General features: G+C 56.9%; 1 protein-coding gene across 6 annotated transcripts in view; it reads right to left on the reverse strand.

The window, feature by feature from the left end:
* The window catches only part of BCAS3 (BCAS3 microtubule associated cell migration factor), a 602,204-nt gene that overhangs the window by 7,366 nt on the left and 578,412 nt on the right, over positions 1-16,426 (reverse strand). For all 6 annotated transcript variants that reach the window (XM_062215515.1, XM_062215514.1, XM_062215517.1 and 3 more), the window contains one exon: positions 14,979-15,146. In XM_062215515.1, coding sequence (XP_062071499.1) covers positions 14,979-15,146 — 168 coding nt within the window. The remainder of the gene's footprint in view (positions 1-14,978; positions 15,147-16,426) is intronic.

Genomic DNA, 16,426 nt, shown 5'->3' on the forward strand with positions numbered 1-16,426 from the left:
GCTAAGCTTGCCTCTAAAAGCCTGGTGACCCTGTCAGGACCACAGGTGGGGCAGGCGCCAGCCTCAGCCCCCAGGCACTTTGTAGAAGGTTCCAAGTGCAGCGGTTAAAGGGGGCAGCCTATGGGGAGGCCTCGCTCTGCTCTGCACTCAGCACTCCCACCTCCGAGACTGCCTGGCTCCTCACAGCGTGCGTGCCCCTGGGTCTAAGTGAGCACCCAGCTCAGCTTCAGAGCTCGCACAGATGCCAACAGAGCCGGCTCCTCCGGGGGCCTCGTCTAGCAGGGATCGGGCAGGCAGGCCCTTTCTCCCGCGGCAGGGCCTTTTTCCCCTTCCCAGGCAGGCTCAAGGGAGGAAGGAGGGCGGCTTCTGGAAGCTGAGGCTCCCCCACATTCCACTAACAGGAATCCTGGTTTGGGCTGTGGAAGACAGGGAGTAGAGGCAGCGCAGGGCCTGCTCTCACCTGTTCTTATCTCCGGGGCTTAACACCTATGTCTGAGCACAGACCCCGGCCAGCTGATGCCACCTACTCCTGGGTTCTCACCACGGAGGCAGCCTGGTGCTTCCGACAGCTCCTGCCAGCAGCCTGAGCAATGTGGCCCTGGGGCACCTGCTCCTCCCTGGCTGGAATCCCTCATCCCACAGGGACCCTCCTTTCCCAGCTCCCACTGCTGAGCACTCCCAGGTGTGGAGACCCAGGAGGTCATCCTAGAACAAGGCCCAGACCACATATGTGGCCTAACCTGTCAGTCCCTCCCCCCCAGCTGCCACTGTCAGCTCAAACACTGAAAGTACATGGCAGGTACCCCAGGCTCGGGTGGCCTGGAGCCGCCTCCCTTGGCCCCTGGAGCTGCATTCAAGTTCCCAGGAGCCTTCATGGGGCCTGGAGGGGAAGCACTGAGGCCCAGGAGACCTCAGATGCTGCTGCTGAGGGTCGTAAGGCATGCGTGGGAGGGGCGCAGATGGAGGAGATGATGGAGGAGCCCTCTCTGTGCCTCAGCTTCCAGGGGCACACCTCCTCTTCCTTCCCCACCTCACAAGGAAGGTTTGCAGGCCCCTGGAATCCCTGCTCATAACCCAAGCTCCAGGCAACATCAGCCCCAGGGAGTAGAGACTTAGAGGCAGGCGGGAGCCCTGAGGCCCTGGGGGCCCAGCAGGGGCGGGGCAGAATCACTGGAGGTGTGCCTGTTGGAGTGCAGGAAAGGGAGAACAGAAGCAGGACCGAGCAGGAGAGAAGGGCCTCTCTTCACCAGGCCTGTCCCTAAGGCATCCAGCCCCTCACAGCCCAGCCCCGGCTTCCCCATCACTGCCCTCAAACCAAGAGTGACAATGGGGGTGAGGTCTCACTGGCTTTCCCCTGGACCCTCCCCACGACAGCCATGAGGCAGGGGAGGACTTGCACTAGAAAGACCACCACACCCACTCCCAGGAAACCAAGTCTTGATTTTCAAGAGGGCAGCAAGATCCTCCCCACCGCCCCGAGACCACCTTGACCAGTGGTCCCTGTCCAGAGACCCTCTGGGCACTGCTGTAACTCCGGACCAAGACAGAGCACGGCGCGCAGGGACGGCAGAGGCTGGGCCGAGCCGGCTCCATTGCCCTGCAGGGAGGTGTCGGGCTTGCTTCCTGCTGGGTGGATTGCAGGAGCGAGGCTCTGCTCCAGCCACTCCCCGGGTGTGCGAGGCTCCAGCAGGAAGGAACACGAAGGTGCTGCACGGCTCAGCCGCCGGTGTGCCTTCGGCAGGCCGAGGCCCCAGAGCAGCACTCAGTACCCAGGACCTCTTCTAGCTCCGGGTCCTTGCATAACTTAACCGCGGGCGGACTCGGGGTCCCACAGCACAGCGGGAATGGCTTCTTCATGGGGGTGCTGGTGAGGGGGTGGTGCATATGTGCCCACCCTGCATGGCCAGGAAGAGCGGACGGGACAAGGGACCACTCCCGTGGGACCAGGTGACTGGCCGCTGGCCTTGACCTGCCTGGCTCCTCCAGTCCAGTGACAACGCCTGGGAAATGCCACCCCAGCTCCCGGGCAGGCAGGGGTCTCCCCAAGCTGCGCTCCTGCGCTGAGTTAGCGGACGGGCCTGCAGACCACAGGGGCCACTCCGTTCTTTGAACGCCGCTGACTCTCGGGGCCAGAGCCACATCTGGTTCTCATTCAAGTGTCCAAATGTAATTAAATTCTCGACGACGCAGCGGAAGAGTTTGGTAAGATGTGGCTTTCCCCCTTTTCCATCAAGGTTAAGAAACCACAGCCTCTCATTCCACCAGCAGATCCGCTCTCCTCCTGCCATCGCCCCTCCCAGTCCCAGGCCAAGGCCCTCGCTCTTATCTCTTCTACCCTGAGCCGGCACGGGCAGCGCACACCCCATGTCCTACTGCTCCCCGAACCCACCTGAGAGGGTTAACGGCTGAGCCCGTTGTGGGTGTACTCGGAGTGGGGCGGAGTTGGGGAAGGCCCTCACAGGGCCTGTACCCAGACTCACCTCACTGACACACCAGTGCCCCTCCGAGATAAGGAGGCATCCCATAATACCCTGCAAGGGGACCCCTCTTGGTGGCTCCTCACTGGAGGAAAGGCTTGAGGGCTGCGATCCTGGAGCCTTTGGGGGTGAGAAGCCTTCAGGGCCCAGTCCTACGCCCAGGTCACGGGGTCCCCCCACCCCCGCGGCCTCGGGACTACCAGGAGAGGATGAATTGGCCTCAGGGCCAGGGCCAGGGCCGGCATCTGAGCCTGCCAAGGCCTCCTTCAACCGGGTCTCACAGGCCTGCCTGGGCTCTGAGTGGTGATGGGACAGTAGAGTCCCCGGGCAGACCTGTGTGTGTGGTGGGGAAGCGGGGGGGCAGAGTGGGGGTGTCCCGTTCAACAGAAGTGAGACTTCGCTGAGCCAGGCCTGGGCAAGCAGCACGGCGCCTGGATGGCTGCCTGCCCAGCCTGCCTCCCACCTGGGCACCTCCAGCTGCTGGCTTCTTGTTACTCAGTGCCTTACGGCTTCCACGGCAGTGGGCTCCATTCTACTCCCCCATCCTCGTGCAGGCTTTAAGGGAGAGTCTCTCAGTAAGTGGGGGCCCAGTTCCTTCCAAAACAAATGGCTCTGCGCATTAAGGATCTACTGTGGGTGTGGATGCTGCCCAGAGACAAAGAGGGGACGGGAGAACCTTCTGGATTAAATAGAGCTGGGTGGAGGTCTCTTTACGACGTTCTGCTATGTGGGAGTCCAAATCACTTTTCACAAACCTCCCAGAGATCCGAACTGTGAGCAGGCGCACAGGGCATCTGGGTGCCAGAGAATGCAACAGGCGGAGCACGCAGACGTGTCAGTCGGAACCAACCAGCTCCAGTGTCACCGGGCTGGCTCCAGATAGGAACTGCTGTTTCGTGTCTGTTTCCAGATGGGAAGCCTGACCTTAGTAATGGGCTTACTTTCCCAGTGGTGTTCAGGGTGAGGCCCACGTGTCTGGCAGCCTTTCTGTCTGTGCTGATTTGAGTCTGGTTGTCCTGGGCCAAGCCTAGCAAAGGCAATAGCGTCGGGCAGGATTTCTGTGGTTCCCACTGGGGTCCCAGCCAGTGCACCCTCAAGCCCCCACGCTGAGGCCGGGACACAATTCCGACCCCAGTTCCTGGCCTCGGTGCCGCCTGTCCAGATGAGAGCGCCCGGGCCGATGCCAGGTTTGCTTTGTGCTGTGCTCCCAGACTGGCTGCTGGTGCCGGGGCTCTATTCATTATTCAATTCAGCCGGCTCAGGCGAGCCTCTCCATTTGCTCCTCCAGGAGGAATAACAAATCTAGAAATGCAATTCCACTTTGCTGTATTAAGATATTGATTTGCCTGTCGAGGAGAAGTGCATTTGTTCTGTCAGCCCTCCCGTGGGTAGGAAGGGGTTAACCAAATGTTTATCACAAGGCTGGCTTCAGAGTTGAAAGTAATGTGATCAGTAATGAATTTTGTGTTACATTAGGTTGTATAAATGGACAGACAAGCGCAGACAACAAGTGGCCAGGAGTCGGGGCTAATCTAATGATGTAAAAATAGAGACAGCACCAATTATACTAGGGGCCAGCTCCAGGCTCCTGCAGGGACTGCAAATGAATAGGTACAAATCAAATTACTCACTAATAGACGCACTACAAGAGGGGCAGTCAATGGTAAATGCATTAGAGCCCAGTGACCTCCCTGCTCCGCACAGCAGAGTCCGAAAATTTGAGTTCCATCTTCAAAGTGGGGGGCGGGGAGCCTCGTTCTCAAAGAGACTCTTGTTGGGTGAAGGGCGGCACCGACTCCCCATCCCAACCAGTCCCCCGCCAATAGGGACCTCCTGGCTGTCACGCCAGGGCCTCCTGGAGCTGGAGCACCTGGTGCCGGGAGGGCACCCTCGTGGGGAACAGGACAGTGGGACAAAGCCTCCGAGCAGGCAGAGACAGGAGGGGACACCCAAACACTTCGCAGCCCTGGTCTCTCAGGAGGGATAGCCTCTCCTGCCCTGGCCAGGGCTGCGGCTGCGTTGAAAATAAAGTATTTCCTTACAGAGGCTCACAGCACGGAGCTCTGAGGGAGCAGAGAGAGCTGAGCTGAGACCCAGGAGAGGAGATGCCAGAATCTGGTCTGAGAGCTCTGCAGGGGGTGTTCCTTGCCGGTCTGGTCCAAGGCACGCACATCCAGGGGGTTACAGATTCCTGGGGCCCCCAGAGGCCTCCTTCTGCCCTCCCCGCCTGCCGCTCGGGCCAGCCCACAGCGCCTGTGTCCTGCCGGCCAGGGCAGCCTTGGGGAGCAAGTGGAGGGACAGCAAGGCCCTTGGGCAGTCCCTCAGGTTTTCTCGCTCCTCTTGGGTCCCGGGGATTTGGAATCTGGGCCTGATTTCAAAGCTGTGTGGCAGTGTGGCTATGCTTCTGAGGCGAGATCACGGAAACGTGTTCAAATGCATTAACTGTGCGCTCTGTTTCTGCTCCCAGTGGCTCGGGGATGAATAAAGCATGAAACCCAAGAAGCGCCGAGCCTTCCAAGGGCCCAGGCCATGCTTGGATGGAGGCGGGGCCTGGGGAAGTCTTGGGCCACCCTCCCCTGACCCACCCCCAAGGCCAGCACCAAGCAGTCACACACATCAAAGGGGTGACAGCTCGCCGGTCCTGGAGACGACATGAAGATGCCAGTAAAATGAGCACAGGGGACATGGGATGGAAAATCAGCCAGAACAACTGGAGCGGCTGGACGGCGGGTTCTCCCAAACTCAATTATGCACACAGAGGGGTGGAGCTGCTCTGAGCAATACCCGAGCAGGGGCGTCGGGGCTGCTGGGGTGGCCTGGTGCTGGGGGGTTCTGCCAGCCAGTGTCAAAATGTCTGATGTGGTAGGGCTGCAGGCTCCCGGGGGGAGGAGTGGAGAAGGAACAGGAGTGGGCAGGAAGATAGCTCCAAGTTGGAGGGTGGGCAATTGCTGCTGGTGTGGGTGCCCCCCGACTCGCCTGGCTCAGACAGTGCCGCCTCTCACTCAAGGGTCAGGGAGGGTCACGGCTGGCCTCCTCTCTTGCCAGCCATCAGCCCTGGGGGTGCTCTGCCTACCCATGCCATCTTCTGAGCAGGCAGAGGCAGAGTTCGGGAAAGGTACACATGTAACCACCCACAACTGTGCTCCACTGCGTTCGGCTCTCACACGGCTCAGAGAGGTCGGTGGTTAAAGGTGAATCCTCTGGCGGGGAGGAGGCAGAGAGAAGTCCTCCCTTCGGTTAACCATTTACCTATGTAAGTGCTTCCAGAGAGGGGTCCCAGGCGGCAGCTGCTCCCACCCTCTGTCCTGGCCACACCCTTTCCACAGGAACCCTGCTTCCATGTTGGGCCAGCACCTGGACAGGGGACTCTGAGGGGTCCCCAAGGGGGTCACAGAGCCGTTTTCTTCTTGGTGGCAGAATCGGCGTGCCTTAGTCAGAATGCCAAAAGCAGACCTTGGGCAATGCACACAGAAGTTTCTCAGCCCACACTGTCCCTTATAGCCCAGCCTCTGGCTGGGCTTCTGAGAGTCTCGGGGGACAAGAGGGAGGGTGGGCCACAAAGAGGAGAATCTACCTGGAATCGGATTTGAGATCTGGCCGGAACCTGACAAGTGTGTCTTTGGAGCACAATAAATATTCCCATTGCTTTGGCTGCCTTTCATTTACCTCTCAGAGGCCACAAAAACCCAACCAGTCATTCAGCAGACATTCACTAAGGCCCAGCTTGGCTCCTATCCAGGGAGGTGGCGAGTGGCTAACGGTGACAAAGACGCATCAGACTCAGAGCATGGAAACAGGGCTGGATCAAGACCCACTCACGGCACTGGGGGCCAGGGAGGGACTGGAGGCACCGCTGGAGCTGGCCCTTCTCACAGTGACATTTAGAAGGGATGGGCCATCACCAGTCAACAGAACGGGGCCAAGTGTTCCGTAAAGCGGTGGCAGGGACAGTCAGAGAGGGAGCACGAACATATGGCTACACCATCAGGAAAAGCATTACAGAGCGGGTCAGGTCTGAGTGTGGCCTCAAATAGATGAGTGGGCAGAGGAGGAGGGCAGCGGCCACATCAGGGCCCTCAGAGCCAGGGATGTGCTGGGGAGTAGCCGGGCACGGGTCTTCCAGATGTGCCACGCTGCAGCAAGGAGCCTGCGGCGAACGCAGGCCCTGGGCACTGCTGATATCAGAGCAGGCCGTGAGAAGGACAGGCAGGGGCACCTTTCTGGGGATCCCCCCTGATCTAGAGAACAGGCAGGGGCACCTTCTCCCTAGGTGAGGCAGGCAGGATCTTAAAGCTGGGGACTCAACCTGGATACCTTCTCTCTCTTTCTCTTTTTTTTTTTTTTTAAGGGAAAGGGTTTATTGGGGGAAACCCAACAGACTAGAGGGAAGGGGTGAAGAAGGAAAAGAGAGGGAAAAGAGGGAGAAGGAGAGTGTAAGAGAGAGAGAGATGGAGAGATGGAGAGAGAGAGAGAGAGAGATGGAGACAAAGAGAGCCACGTGTTCAGGAAAAGGTCCTTTTAAAACTTTGCTGGGGGGTGGGGCAGGCAGGGAAGTAGGAGCAGCAAATCCCATTAGGATGGGGGTGGGACTGACACCAGTGGTTGGGCCATGTGGCCACCTGGCTCTGGATACCTTATCTCAATACCACTCCTTTCAGCTACAATTTCACTTCAAGTCCCCCAATTCCTTCTCTGTACTCTGGAAAGGAGACCATCTGTCCACATGGCCTCGTGTGACGGTGAGAGGACACTGATGTGGTGAGTGGAGTCAGAAGCCCTGAAGGCCTTCGGGGTGGCCAGGATCAGGGACACGACACAAAGCACTTGGTGCAGTGGCTCAGTGCCCAGGCCACATCTGGGGCAGGAGGAAACACGTTCTACACTTCCTGGTGGCCCCATGCCCACAGTAGGAGAAGGCAGGGAGCCACAGAGGGAAAGGTGCTTGCCAGGGTCACAAGCCCACATCCTGAGGAGGGCTTCTAAATCCCACCGAAGAGGAAAAGCAAACATCCCTGTAGCAGGAGCCAGGTGCCGGGAACTGACCAGACTCTAGGCTTGGCCTTTTCCCATAGTGGGTAACAGCTAGGGCCAGGTGATGTGACACTGAACTGAGACACCAACAATGCCACCCCAGCTGCAGTCTCCCACTCAAAGACCTGCCGGTGGGCCTGGGCTCTGGATCTGGGGGTCCTAGGCCCTCTGCGTGCTCACTTTCTTCTCCCGCCCTCAGCAATGAGGGCATCTGGGATTGGGGAGCTGGCAGTTCTGTCTTCAGTCATGGCAAGACTAGCCCTGTGCATAGGGGAGCAACCTGGACCTCTCCTTGGTGCAGCTCTGTTAGGGGGGCCCAGGGGCAAGCCGAAGCCGGCAGCCAGAGAGCAACAGATTCCCGGGTCAGCACTACTGCCTCCTCAGGGCAGGGGCCAAGTCTTACTTCCTCTCCTCCAGCCTGGCCTGGGGCAGCGAGTAGATGCCTGCAGGGAGCACATGGGGCCACTTAGGTGGTCACTGAGGGAAGACACTCACAGGGTTTTTTCCATGGGGGAGGAAGAATCCAGGGCCCATTCAGGCAAAGCAGAGGGAAGGCCCCAGGTGCCCGGCTAAGTTGGCTGGCAGTGTTTGCCCAGGAACCTGGAATTGCTGGGAGAGGGGCAAATCCAGGAGCAGCTGGCAATCAGAGACAGCACCCAGAGACTCCAGCATCCCGGGCAAGAGGGCCAGGCCATGCCAGACGGAGAGAGTGAGGAAGCCCAATGAGACGCATCACCCTCTCCCATCTCAAGAAGGGGGAACGGGACCTGGGGAAGTCAGAGAGGTGAGAACTGACATTGGGCATCATGGAGAGAACAGGCATTCTGATTGGCAGGCGGCTCCAAGACCCTGCCAGGGTGTCTGGGGTGAAGATCATTTCGACTCACAAGGAGGCTGTGGGAAGAGGAGGAGAGAAGACCCCACAGCAAGAACAAAGCTGCATGGGAGTTTGGTACGGCGGCAGCTCGGCCTGCATCACCTCTGGGTGAGCACAGATGGAAATGGGGGTGCTGGCCCAGGACCCAACGAGCAGGCTCCCACTTCACTGAGAATCAGATCACTCAGGGCTGGGAAAGGGCACTCGTGGGCCGGCACTGCCAGTCCCTCCTGTCACCAGGGTGCACGTGCGTGGGGTAGAGTCCCCTATCTGGGCTGTGGACATTTCACTTGTGGGATGGGAAAATCCTAATGGCTCCATCTTCCGAAACGTCTACCAAGTCCAGCGAAATCAGCACTGACAATTCAGTGACCTGTCCTGAAGATGGGCTTGACCAGTGGGCAGTGAGGTCTAAGAGATAACAGTTCATTCACCGCCTGCAGTTATGGTCACTGGATCATGTAGCACCTTGCAATGCAAGGGGGCTGACGTGGCCCCTGCTGACAATGCAGGGGGGTGTTCCTAGCCCTGAGCAGCGGGACAGGCAGGAATCCTAAGGCCCACCCCAAAGGCTGAACCTGGAGGTAGCACAGGTGGTCAGCAGCAGGGTTGTCTGGCTTAGCGTGCACCTCTGATCTCCTTGGTCATCATGACTCACATCTACCATGATCTTACTTCCTACAGCCCCGTAATGAGAGATGCTATTAACACATACATGTGAACGCACACACAGAGATACAAATAGTGCTTTTAGGTCACCTTTTGCAAAACATAGGCAATCCACAGATATTTGGTATTAACTTACTGAAACCTCACTGTAACCATTTGAAAACTGTGTAATGCTCAGGCTGGGCTTTTTCTGGTACAAAGGGGAAAAGGCACAGCTTTCAAGAACTAAAAGCGGCTTCTGATGGATGTCTTTAGAACAGCTTTTGCTGAAAATAATCAGAGAGCCTTGTCTGCTGAGTAATTAACACACAGGAGAACGGAGAGGGTTTAGCAGAACGAGCTAGAGTGCGAGTTTTCAAACTGCAGATCACCACTCAATCCAGTGAGTTATGACTGCTTGTTTAAGAAATGAAATAAAATGGAAAGTACTAGAATGTCTGGCCCGGTATTGCTTTGGGCAGATCTGTGTATCTGGGTGAACTGAGCAAGCACGTATAACGAAATTTATGAGCAAAGGTAAGAGCCAAAGAGGCTGCTTCCTGCAGAGCCGGGTGAAGCATAGGTTAGACAGAGGACCGGGGCCTGTAGGGGAGGCCTGTGTTTTTGATACTCATTGTGGGAGAAAGCAAAAAAGGAAGACAAGGTTTAACCAAAGAGTGATTGAAGAGTTAAAATCTAAAGGGAAGAAGTACTTACAGGGTCCCCAGGTGTTTCTCACATCCCCTCCCCTCCTTTGGTATTGTTAGAGCTTTACCTAGCCACAAAACAACTGGAAGAAGTCAATGTTGTGTTTACTTAAAACCTTCTATTTTTCTAGAAAAGGCAATACTGAAAGGAATGTCCGCTAAGCAGGAATTAGTGAAGTTATTCTGAGGGGGAGATGGAGAGGAGTGGGCTCTGGGAGACAACATTCCAAGCAAAAGGAAAAAGTATGTGCAGAGGCCTGGTGGGCAGAGTGCGCTGTGGGCTCAGGGACCCTCGGGGAGCACACTGGAGCTGGCACAGGGCAGCCGGAGAGGAAGATGGAGGGAGGGCAGGGCTGGTCTGGTCGCAAGGGCTGGGTGCACACCGAGATGGGGTGAAGCCGCGAGGAGGGGAAGGCGGAGATGCGTTCTCAGCTTTGAGAGCAGGTCAGCAGGTAACTGGACAGTGCGTTCCAGAGACAGGAGACAAAGCCAGTCTGCACATTATCTGGAAGTTGTCAGTTCAGGGGTAGAAACTGAAGCCATGGAGACAGAGATCGCCAGGTACTGAGGGACACGGAAGAGGCCAAGACAGGGCCTTCAGGAAGACTAAGGAGGACAGGGCAGGGAAACCCAGGACGGGGATGGAGAAGAAAGGCCAAGGGGGTTGGCGAAACAGGCCCTCGGGGAGAGCACTTCCAGAGGGCGGCAGCGGCAAGCAGGGCCAGTGCTGGGGCAGACCCGACAGCTGGGGACCACGGCCGGGAGGACAGCTGTGGACAGCTGGGGTCGGGTGGCTCCTCTGTGGCAGGAGGAGAGGGGTTGTGGTCAGCACGCGGGCGGCAGGGAGGGGAGAGACGCCTCCACTGACGACCCCCACTTCCTCTCTGACAGTGAGAGGAGGTTCAAGAAGCATCCGCAGAGAAGGAAAGGGCCTGGTTCCCAGACGAGGGACCGAGCGCAGCGCCGTACTAAATAAACAGCAGGGACAGGAAAAAGCGTCACAGAAGTGGGCAATCTGTAAGAAAATGGGCCAGAAGCACCCGGGACTCAGCACACTCAGCAAAGAGCCGCGGCCTCCCCGCCTGCTGTGTCGCACCCGGGCCAGGCAGGCAGCTGCAGGCGAGAACAGTGGAAGGGGGCACAGGGGAACGCAGGAGGCTGCCGACCACAACCGTGTCACAACCGTGAACAAGCTGTGAGCGTCCCTTGGCAGCGCAGTTGCAACGGCAGAGTCGGACTGACCCCCAAGTGCACGAAGCAGCGGAAGGGCAGCGGGAGTGAGGGGCGCTGAGAGCATCAGTGAGAGGGCGATATAGCTAGCGACGCCAGAGCTGGACCTGCCGTCACACACGCGACCTCACGAGTCGCCCAGCTCTGCAGCTTCCGTGGAGGCCTGAACTAGCACCTGCCTGACAGGTCAATCAGGTTTAAAAATAGACCTTGAACTCCAGTTCCTGTTGTGGAATGGACCCTGACTGAGGAGGGCTGGGTGGGGCCTGAGACTCTACATTCTCATCAGCTCCTAGGGAATGGTGACGCTGTGGCCTGCAGACAACCCTTCTTCTTCTTTTTCTTAAATAAACTTACTTTTTAATTCACAAATGAAAATTGTACTTATTTATCATGTACAACCTGAAGCTTTGAAATAATACACATTACAGAATGGCCAAATCAAACTAACATCGTATTACCTCCCATAGCAGGTTTTTGTGGTGAGAATATTTAAACCATACTCTCCGGGCGATGCTCAAGAACATAACACCCTCACCATGCGGGATGACAGATCTCGGGGACCCGATGCCCTGATGTGAACTTTTACATCCCTGGACCAAGGGCTCGTCAAAGTCCCCACCACCCTGGCCACCTGGGACCTTTTTAAAAGATTTTCATGCTTTTTATAAAATGATTATTTGAAAGGCAGAGTGTGAGACAGAGAGCGTGAGAGAGAGGTTTATCTTCCATCCACAGGTTCACTTCCAAATGGCTGAAACTCCATCCAGGCCTCCCACGTGCACGGTAGGGGACCATGTCTTTGACCAATCACTGCTGCCTCCCAGGGTGCATATCAGCAGGGAGCTGGATGGGAAGTGAAACTGGGACTCAAAACTAAGCCCTCTGATATTATGGGATGTGGCTGTCCCAAGTATCTCAGCCTCTGCGCTGCACAGCTGCCACTGAGCTGCGCTTGGGGAGAATCCCTTGTCCCATGGTGCAGCCTGCGAACGGGACGCCAGAGTCCGCATATTTCCAGGAATTCTGCCAGCCGACTACACATCCTGCCAACAGCCTGAAACTCACGCTCACCATTTTTACTCTTTGGAAGTCCACAAAGCAGGGCTTCCCTGCATTCCTTTGGAGAACCGGTTGTTAAATATTTACCAACATGGTTGCCAGCTCAACCTTGGTAACAGTGAGGTGTGCTGTATCATGTGCTTCCGGGTCAGGGGTCATGAGAGCAAGTTTTGACTTGGCCTCTGCTTCATTTGCATGTTGGTATTACACTGGTGCCTGTGAGAAGGCATTCAAGGAACTGACTTATCTCTGGTGCATCAGAGCACCTAGCAGGCAAGCACTTGATGTCACCCTATCTGCTTGTCCTATGAACTACCCGAGGGAGCAGCGCTGTGGGGAGAGGGGAACCGAGAGGTTGCTTTGAGCAAAAGGTGACTTGCTGGAAATCCTCACCCGATCACTCGGTACTTCCTGACCCTCTGGGGGCTGAGCTGCCTGGGGCTGGGTGTGTGAGGCTGCCCGTGCTGCCCGTACAGCACTACCAGGCTCATACTTCATCCCCAGCTGGGAAATGTGAAAAGTGATTCCCAACACAGCGCAGGGAACCGGCTAACTTCCATGACACCTGCTCTACTTACTGGCCTTCCAAACAGAGAGGCTTCACATAAATAAATAAAACATACATCTATTATAGTCACAGAAAACTAAGTGAATCCCTTTCGGTGACAGTTTGGAGAGGAAAATGAAATCCCTCTGCTGCAAACAAGAGAGTCTCTCTATTTTCTGACCTATGGGCCATGCAGTTTTAATTTCCTCTCTCTCTTTTTATTCTTTGTAACTTCATGAACCTGCTTGAGGCCACAAAGACGTCCCTGAATCCCTCTGCTGTCTGCCAGCTTTGCTCAGGCTGCACCCAGGCACAGCTCCTGTGGACGGCGCCTTCTAATCTGCTCACGGGGGGCTGAGCTACGCTGGGGAGGAGGGGCCTCAGAAGAGGGAGGCTCCTGGGGAGTGAGTCCAGTGCCATCCGGCTCTTGTGGGAGTCCAGGCTGGCCGGGCCCCGGAGACGCAGGATCAAGGCGAGCCAGGAGCCAGGCGCAGAAAGAACAACGCATGCCTCCCTGCGGAGCGGCAGAGCTGCTCCTCATCTCTGGACCTGGGTGGGGGAGTGACGTGTCCTCCGCAAGTGAGCGGGGGCTACACAGTGGGCTAGAGTGGCAGGACGCGGCCGTGCCCACCAGCACATGGTGGGTGGGACACGGCTGTGGCACCTGTGAAGCCTGAGCTCCCTCCTTTGGGGTGGGTGGCAGGGAAGGGAGATGGCTGTCATTGGGGCCCATGAGCACCTTCTAGGTCTCCAGCCAAGCCCCACCCCTTCCTCCTGGCCTCCTCCATTCCATTTGGTTCATTCAGCACCTGCACTGTGGGCAGGCCCCTATGCGAGATGACTCTGTCTTCTTCATGTGGGCACAGGGGGACTGGCTTGGGGATGGCCAAAAAGGCAGGGGTCGGCCTAAATGCCAGCCCCCATCTGAGGGGCTGGAGGAGCTGGGAGAGGTCGCTGGGTGCTGCCAGCCTCAGGTGCTCTGACCCTCGGGGCACCCTGCTGGTCCTGGTCAGAACCACAGGGTTCTGGGTGTCTCCCACAGGGCTCCTTTGTGCAGGCAGGCCTGGGAGGCAGTGATGGAACAGTTCACAGCAAAGAGTGAAAATCCTGAGAGGACACAGGCAACTGAGAGAGGAAAAGGCCTTCAGCTAGTGTCCGCCCAACCCATTAAAAAGTCCACATCGACCTCAGAAAGCTGGGAAGCAGCCTATGGGGCATTCAGGAGATGCCGGAGCAGGGCCAGATCAGTCACAGACGGCAAGAGCTACCTAGCATGAGGAAGCCTGGCCCATGTCACAGTCGTGTGGAGAGGGAAGGAACGTGTGAATGTGAGCAAGAGTGTGTGTGCGAGAGTTGTGAACATGTGTGTAGGAGCCATGTGCACGTGACAGTATATGTGTGAGAGCCATGAACGTGTGTGTCATGTGCATGCAACAGTGCATGGTGTGAGGGTCACGAACATGTGTCGTGCACACGACGGTGCATGTGTGAGGGCTGCAAACATGTGTGTCATGTGCATGTGACAATGCACGTGTAAGGGCCATGAACACGGGTGTGTCATGTACACATGACAGTGCATGTGTGAGGGTTGTGAACATGTATGTGTCATATGCATGTGGCAATGCACGTGTGAGGGCCGTGAACACATGTGTGTTATGTACATGTGACAGTGCATGTGTGAGGGTTGTGAACATGTGTGGGAGAGTGCATGTGTGAGAGTCGGGAACATGTGCTTGAGTCATATGCATGTGAGTGCATGTGTGAGGGTCATGAACATGTTGTGTCACGTGCATGTGACAGCGTGTGTGTGAGCTGTGTGCACTTGTGTAGGAGTCGTGTGCATGGCAGGGAGAGTGCATGTGAGAGTTGTGTGAGGGTAGGTGAGAGTCACGTGCACACGTACACGTGCCCGCCCGGGGGAGCGCCCACTCATCATCTAAGGATGGCCTTCTCGTCCTGTGTGGAGGCAGGAGGCCACCCCAGGCTGCTGTCACTGGATGTGCTCAGAGGCAAGAGTGCGGGGCAAAAGGCAGGCTAGGAAAGAGCTGTGTGGGGGCTGAAGCAGCCCTGCCTGCTCCATGCTGTGCCCTCCAAGGCCAGGCCCCCTGCCCACCAGTCTGCAAAGCCTCCAGCCTGGCGGGAGATGCCGTGCAGCCTCTGTAGTCAGAGCTGCAGGAGGACCCGGGGACTCCGGAGCTCCTGCACAATATGATGGTGCTGATCATGGCACTGGTGCCTGTGCTCACCCTATGGGAGGGGGCAGTTCCACCGGGAAGCCCCCTTCACGCAGAGCGAGCTGAGTGCTACTGCAGAAACCTGCAAACACACCTACGCCCTTGCCTTGCCTGCCAAAGAAGCACTACGCTAAAAGTCAGGATGGCAGTGGGATGCGCCATTACCTGTTCCAGATCCCACAACGTCGCGGCTGGGTGACTCGGCCATGGCGTCGGCGAGCCGCTCCCGCAGGCCCTCCTCTGTGTGCTCCATGGAGGACATGTGCCGCAGCCCGAAGCCCTCAGGCCAGCTCCCGCACACCTCCAGCAGGGTCACGCTCCGGTCGAAGGTACCTGTGGCACATAGGGGACATCTGGATTGAGTCCAGGTTTTCTTGGGGCTGCCTCTTCTTTCTCTGTCTGTCCCTCACGGATGCCCCATGTTAGCGCTTCTGTGGGCTGGGTGGAGGGAGACCACTGCGGGACAGGCAGGGGTGGTGTGGAAGAAAGCAGCTCCTGCCACTGCGGATGGCACAGACCTCCACGCCACTGAGGGCACTGATTTCAAAACTGCTTCTGAGGAGCTGGGAGGGGGTTCCCTCTGGTCTTCAGGGACTGCTTCAAGAACCGGGACGAGGGAAGAGCCGCCCCCTCCCAAATTCCCTCAACACATCTCTACTTCTGTTTGAAACAATGGGACTCCACCCGAAATGGCATTCACAAAAGGGGTTGCATGGGCTAAATGGCAAAAAGACTTTCTAAACCACTATGTCCTATAACCTGGACCCCCAAATCTCCTCATTTTACACTAGAAGCGCTGAGAAGTGAGGGCCCAAGAACACACAGCCACAGTGTGTGTTTGAGAACTCAGATCTCTCGATGCCTCTCTGTGCAACTCATTCTACCCCGCCACAAAGTCTCCCAACTTCCCAAGGACGCGTGCCTAGCCAGGGCCCCACGCGGGGACACCAGCAGTAGAGTCGAGTGACAGCATCTTCACTAAGGAGCGTTCTTTAATCCAAAGCTCTCCCCAGTTCCGAAAAGTACATGGTGTTCTGCTGAATGCCAAGATTAGGTTTTACGTGCAAGATCACTTCAAAGTCCAAGTTTAGATTATTCTACTCTAGTCTACAGCAAGTCTTCTGTGAAAGCTTATTTCAGCCCCTCTCTCTTGGAAGGAGATTATTGTCATGCTCTGTTGCTTTAAGCACATGCCATTTCCACAGTGATTAGGTAACTGAATCCACTACATTTATTGGGCTTGGTTCCTGCCAGCACCAGGAAGATGGGGGGAAAAATGCAAATGCCAGTGTTTCCCAAAGTTAAAAGTACATGAAACACACACTCTTTATCAGGCCTTGCTTCTCTTCTTTGATCAGCCGTCAGAAACTATCTTCCCTCGGCACGGGGGACTGGGCAGTGTCAGAGCACACTCTCTGCCAATGACAGGTGGTAATAGAGAGGGTGCGAGCCCCGGCCCCGGCAGGCGGCCCTGCCTCTGATAATGGCCAAAGCATCGAGGTGATAACCGTTGGTAAACACTCCGGCAGCCGGGGACTCCATACATCAGCAAAGTGGGCCAGATAATCCTGAACCCTCCTGACCAGACAAAGGCCCCCGGCGGGGGGGATTTA

The sequence above is a fragment of the Lepus europaeus genome, chromosome 18, assembly GCF_033115175.1.
Source record: "Lepus europaeus isolate LE1 chromosome 18, mLepTim1.pri, whole genome shotgun sequence".
Taxonomy (NCBI): Eukaryota; Metazoa; Chordata; class Mammalia; order Lagomorpha; family Leporidae; genus Lepus; species Lepus europaeus.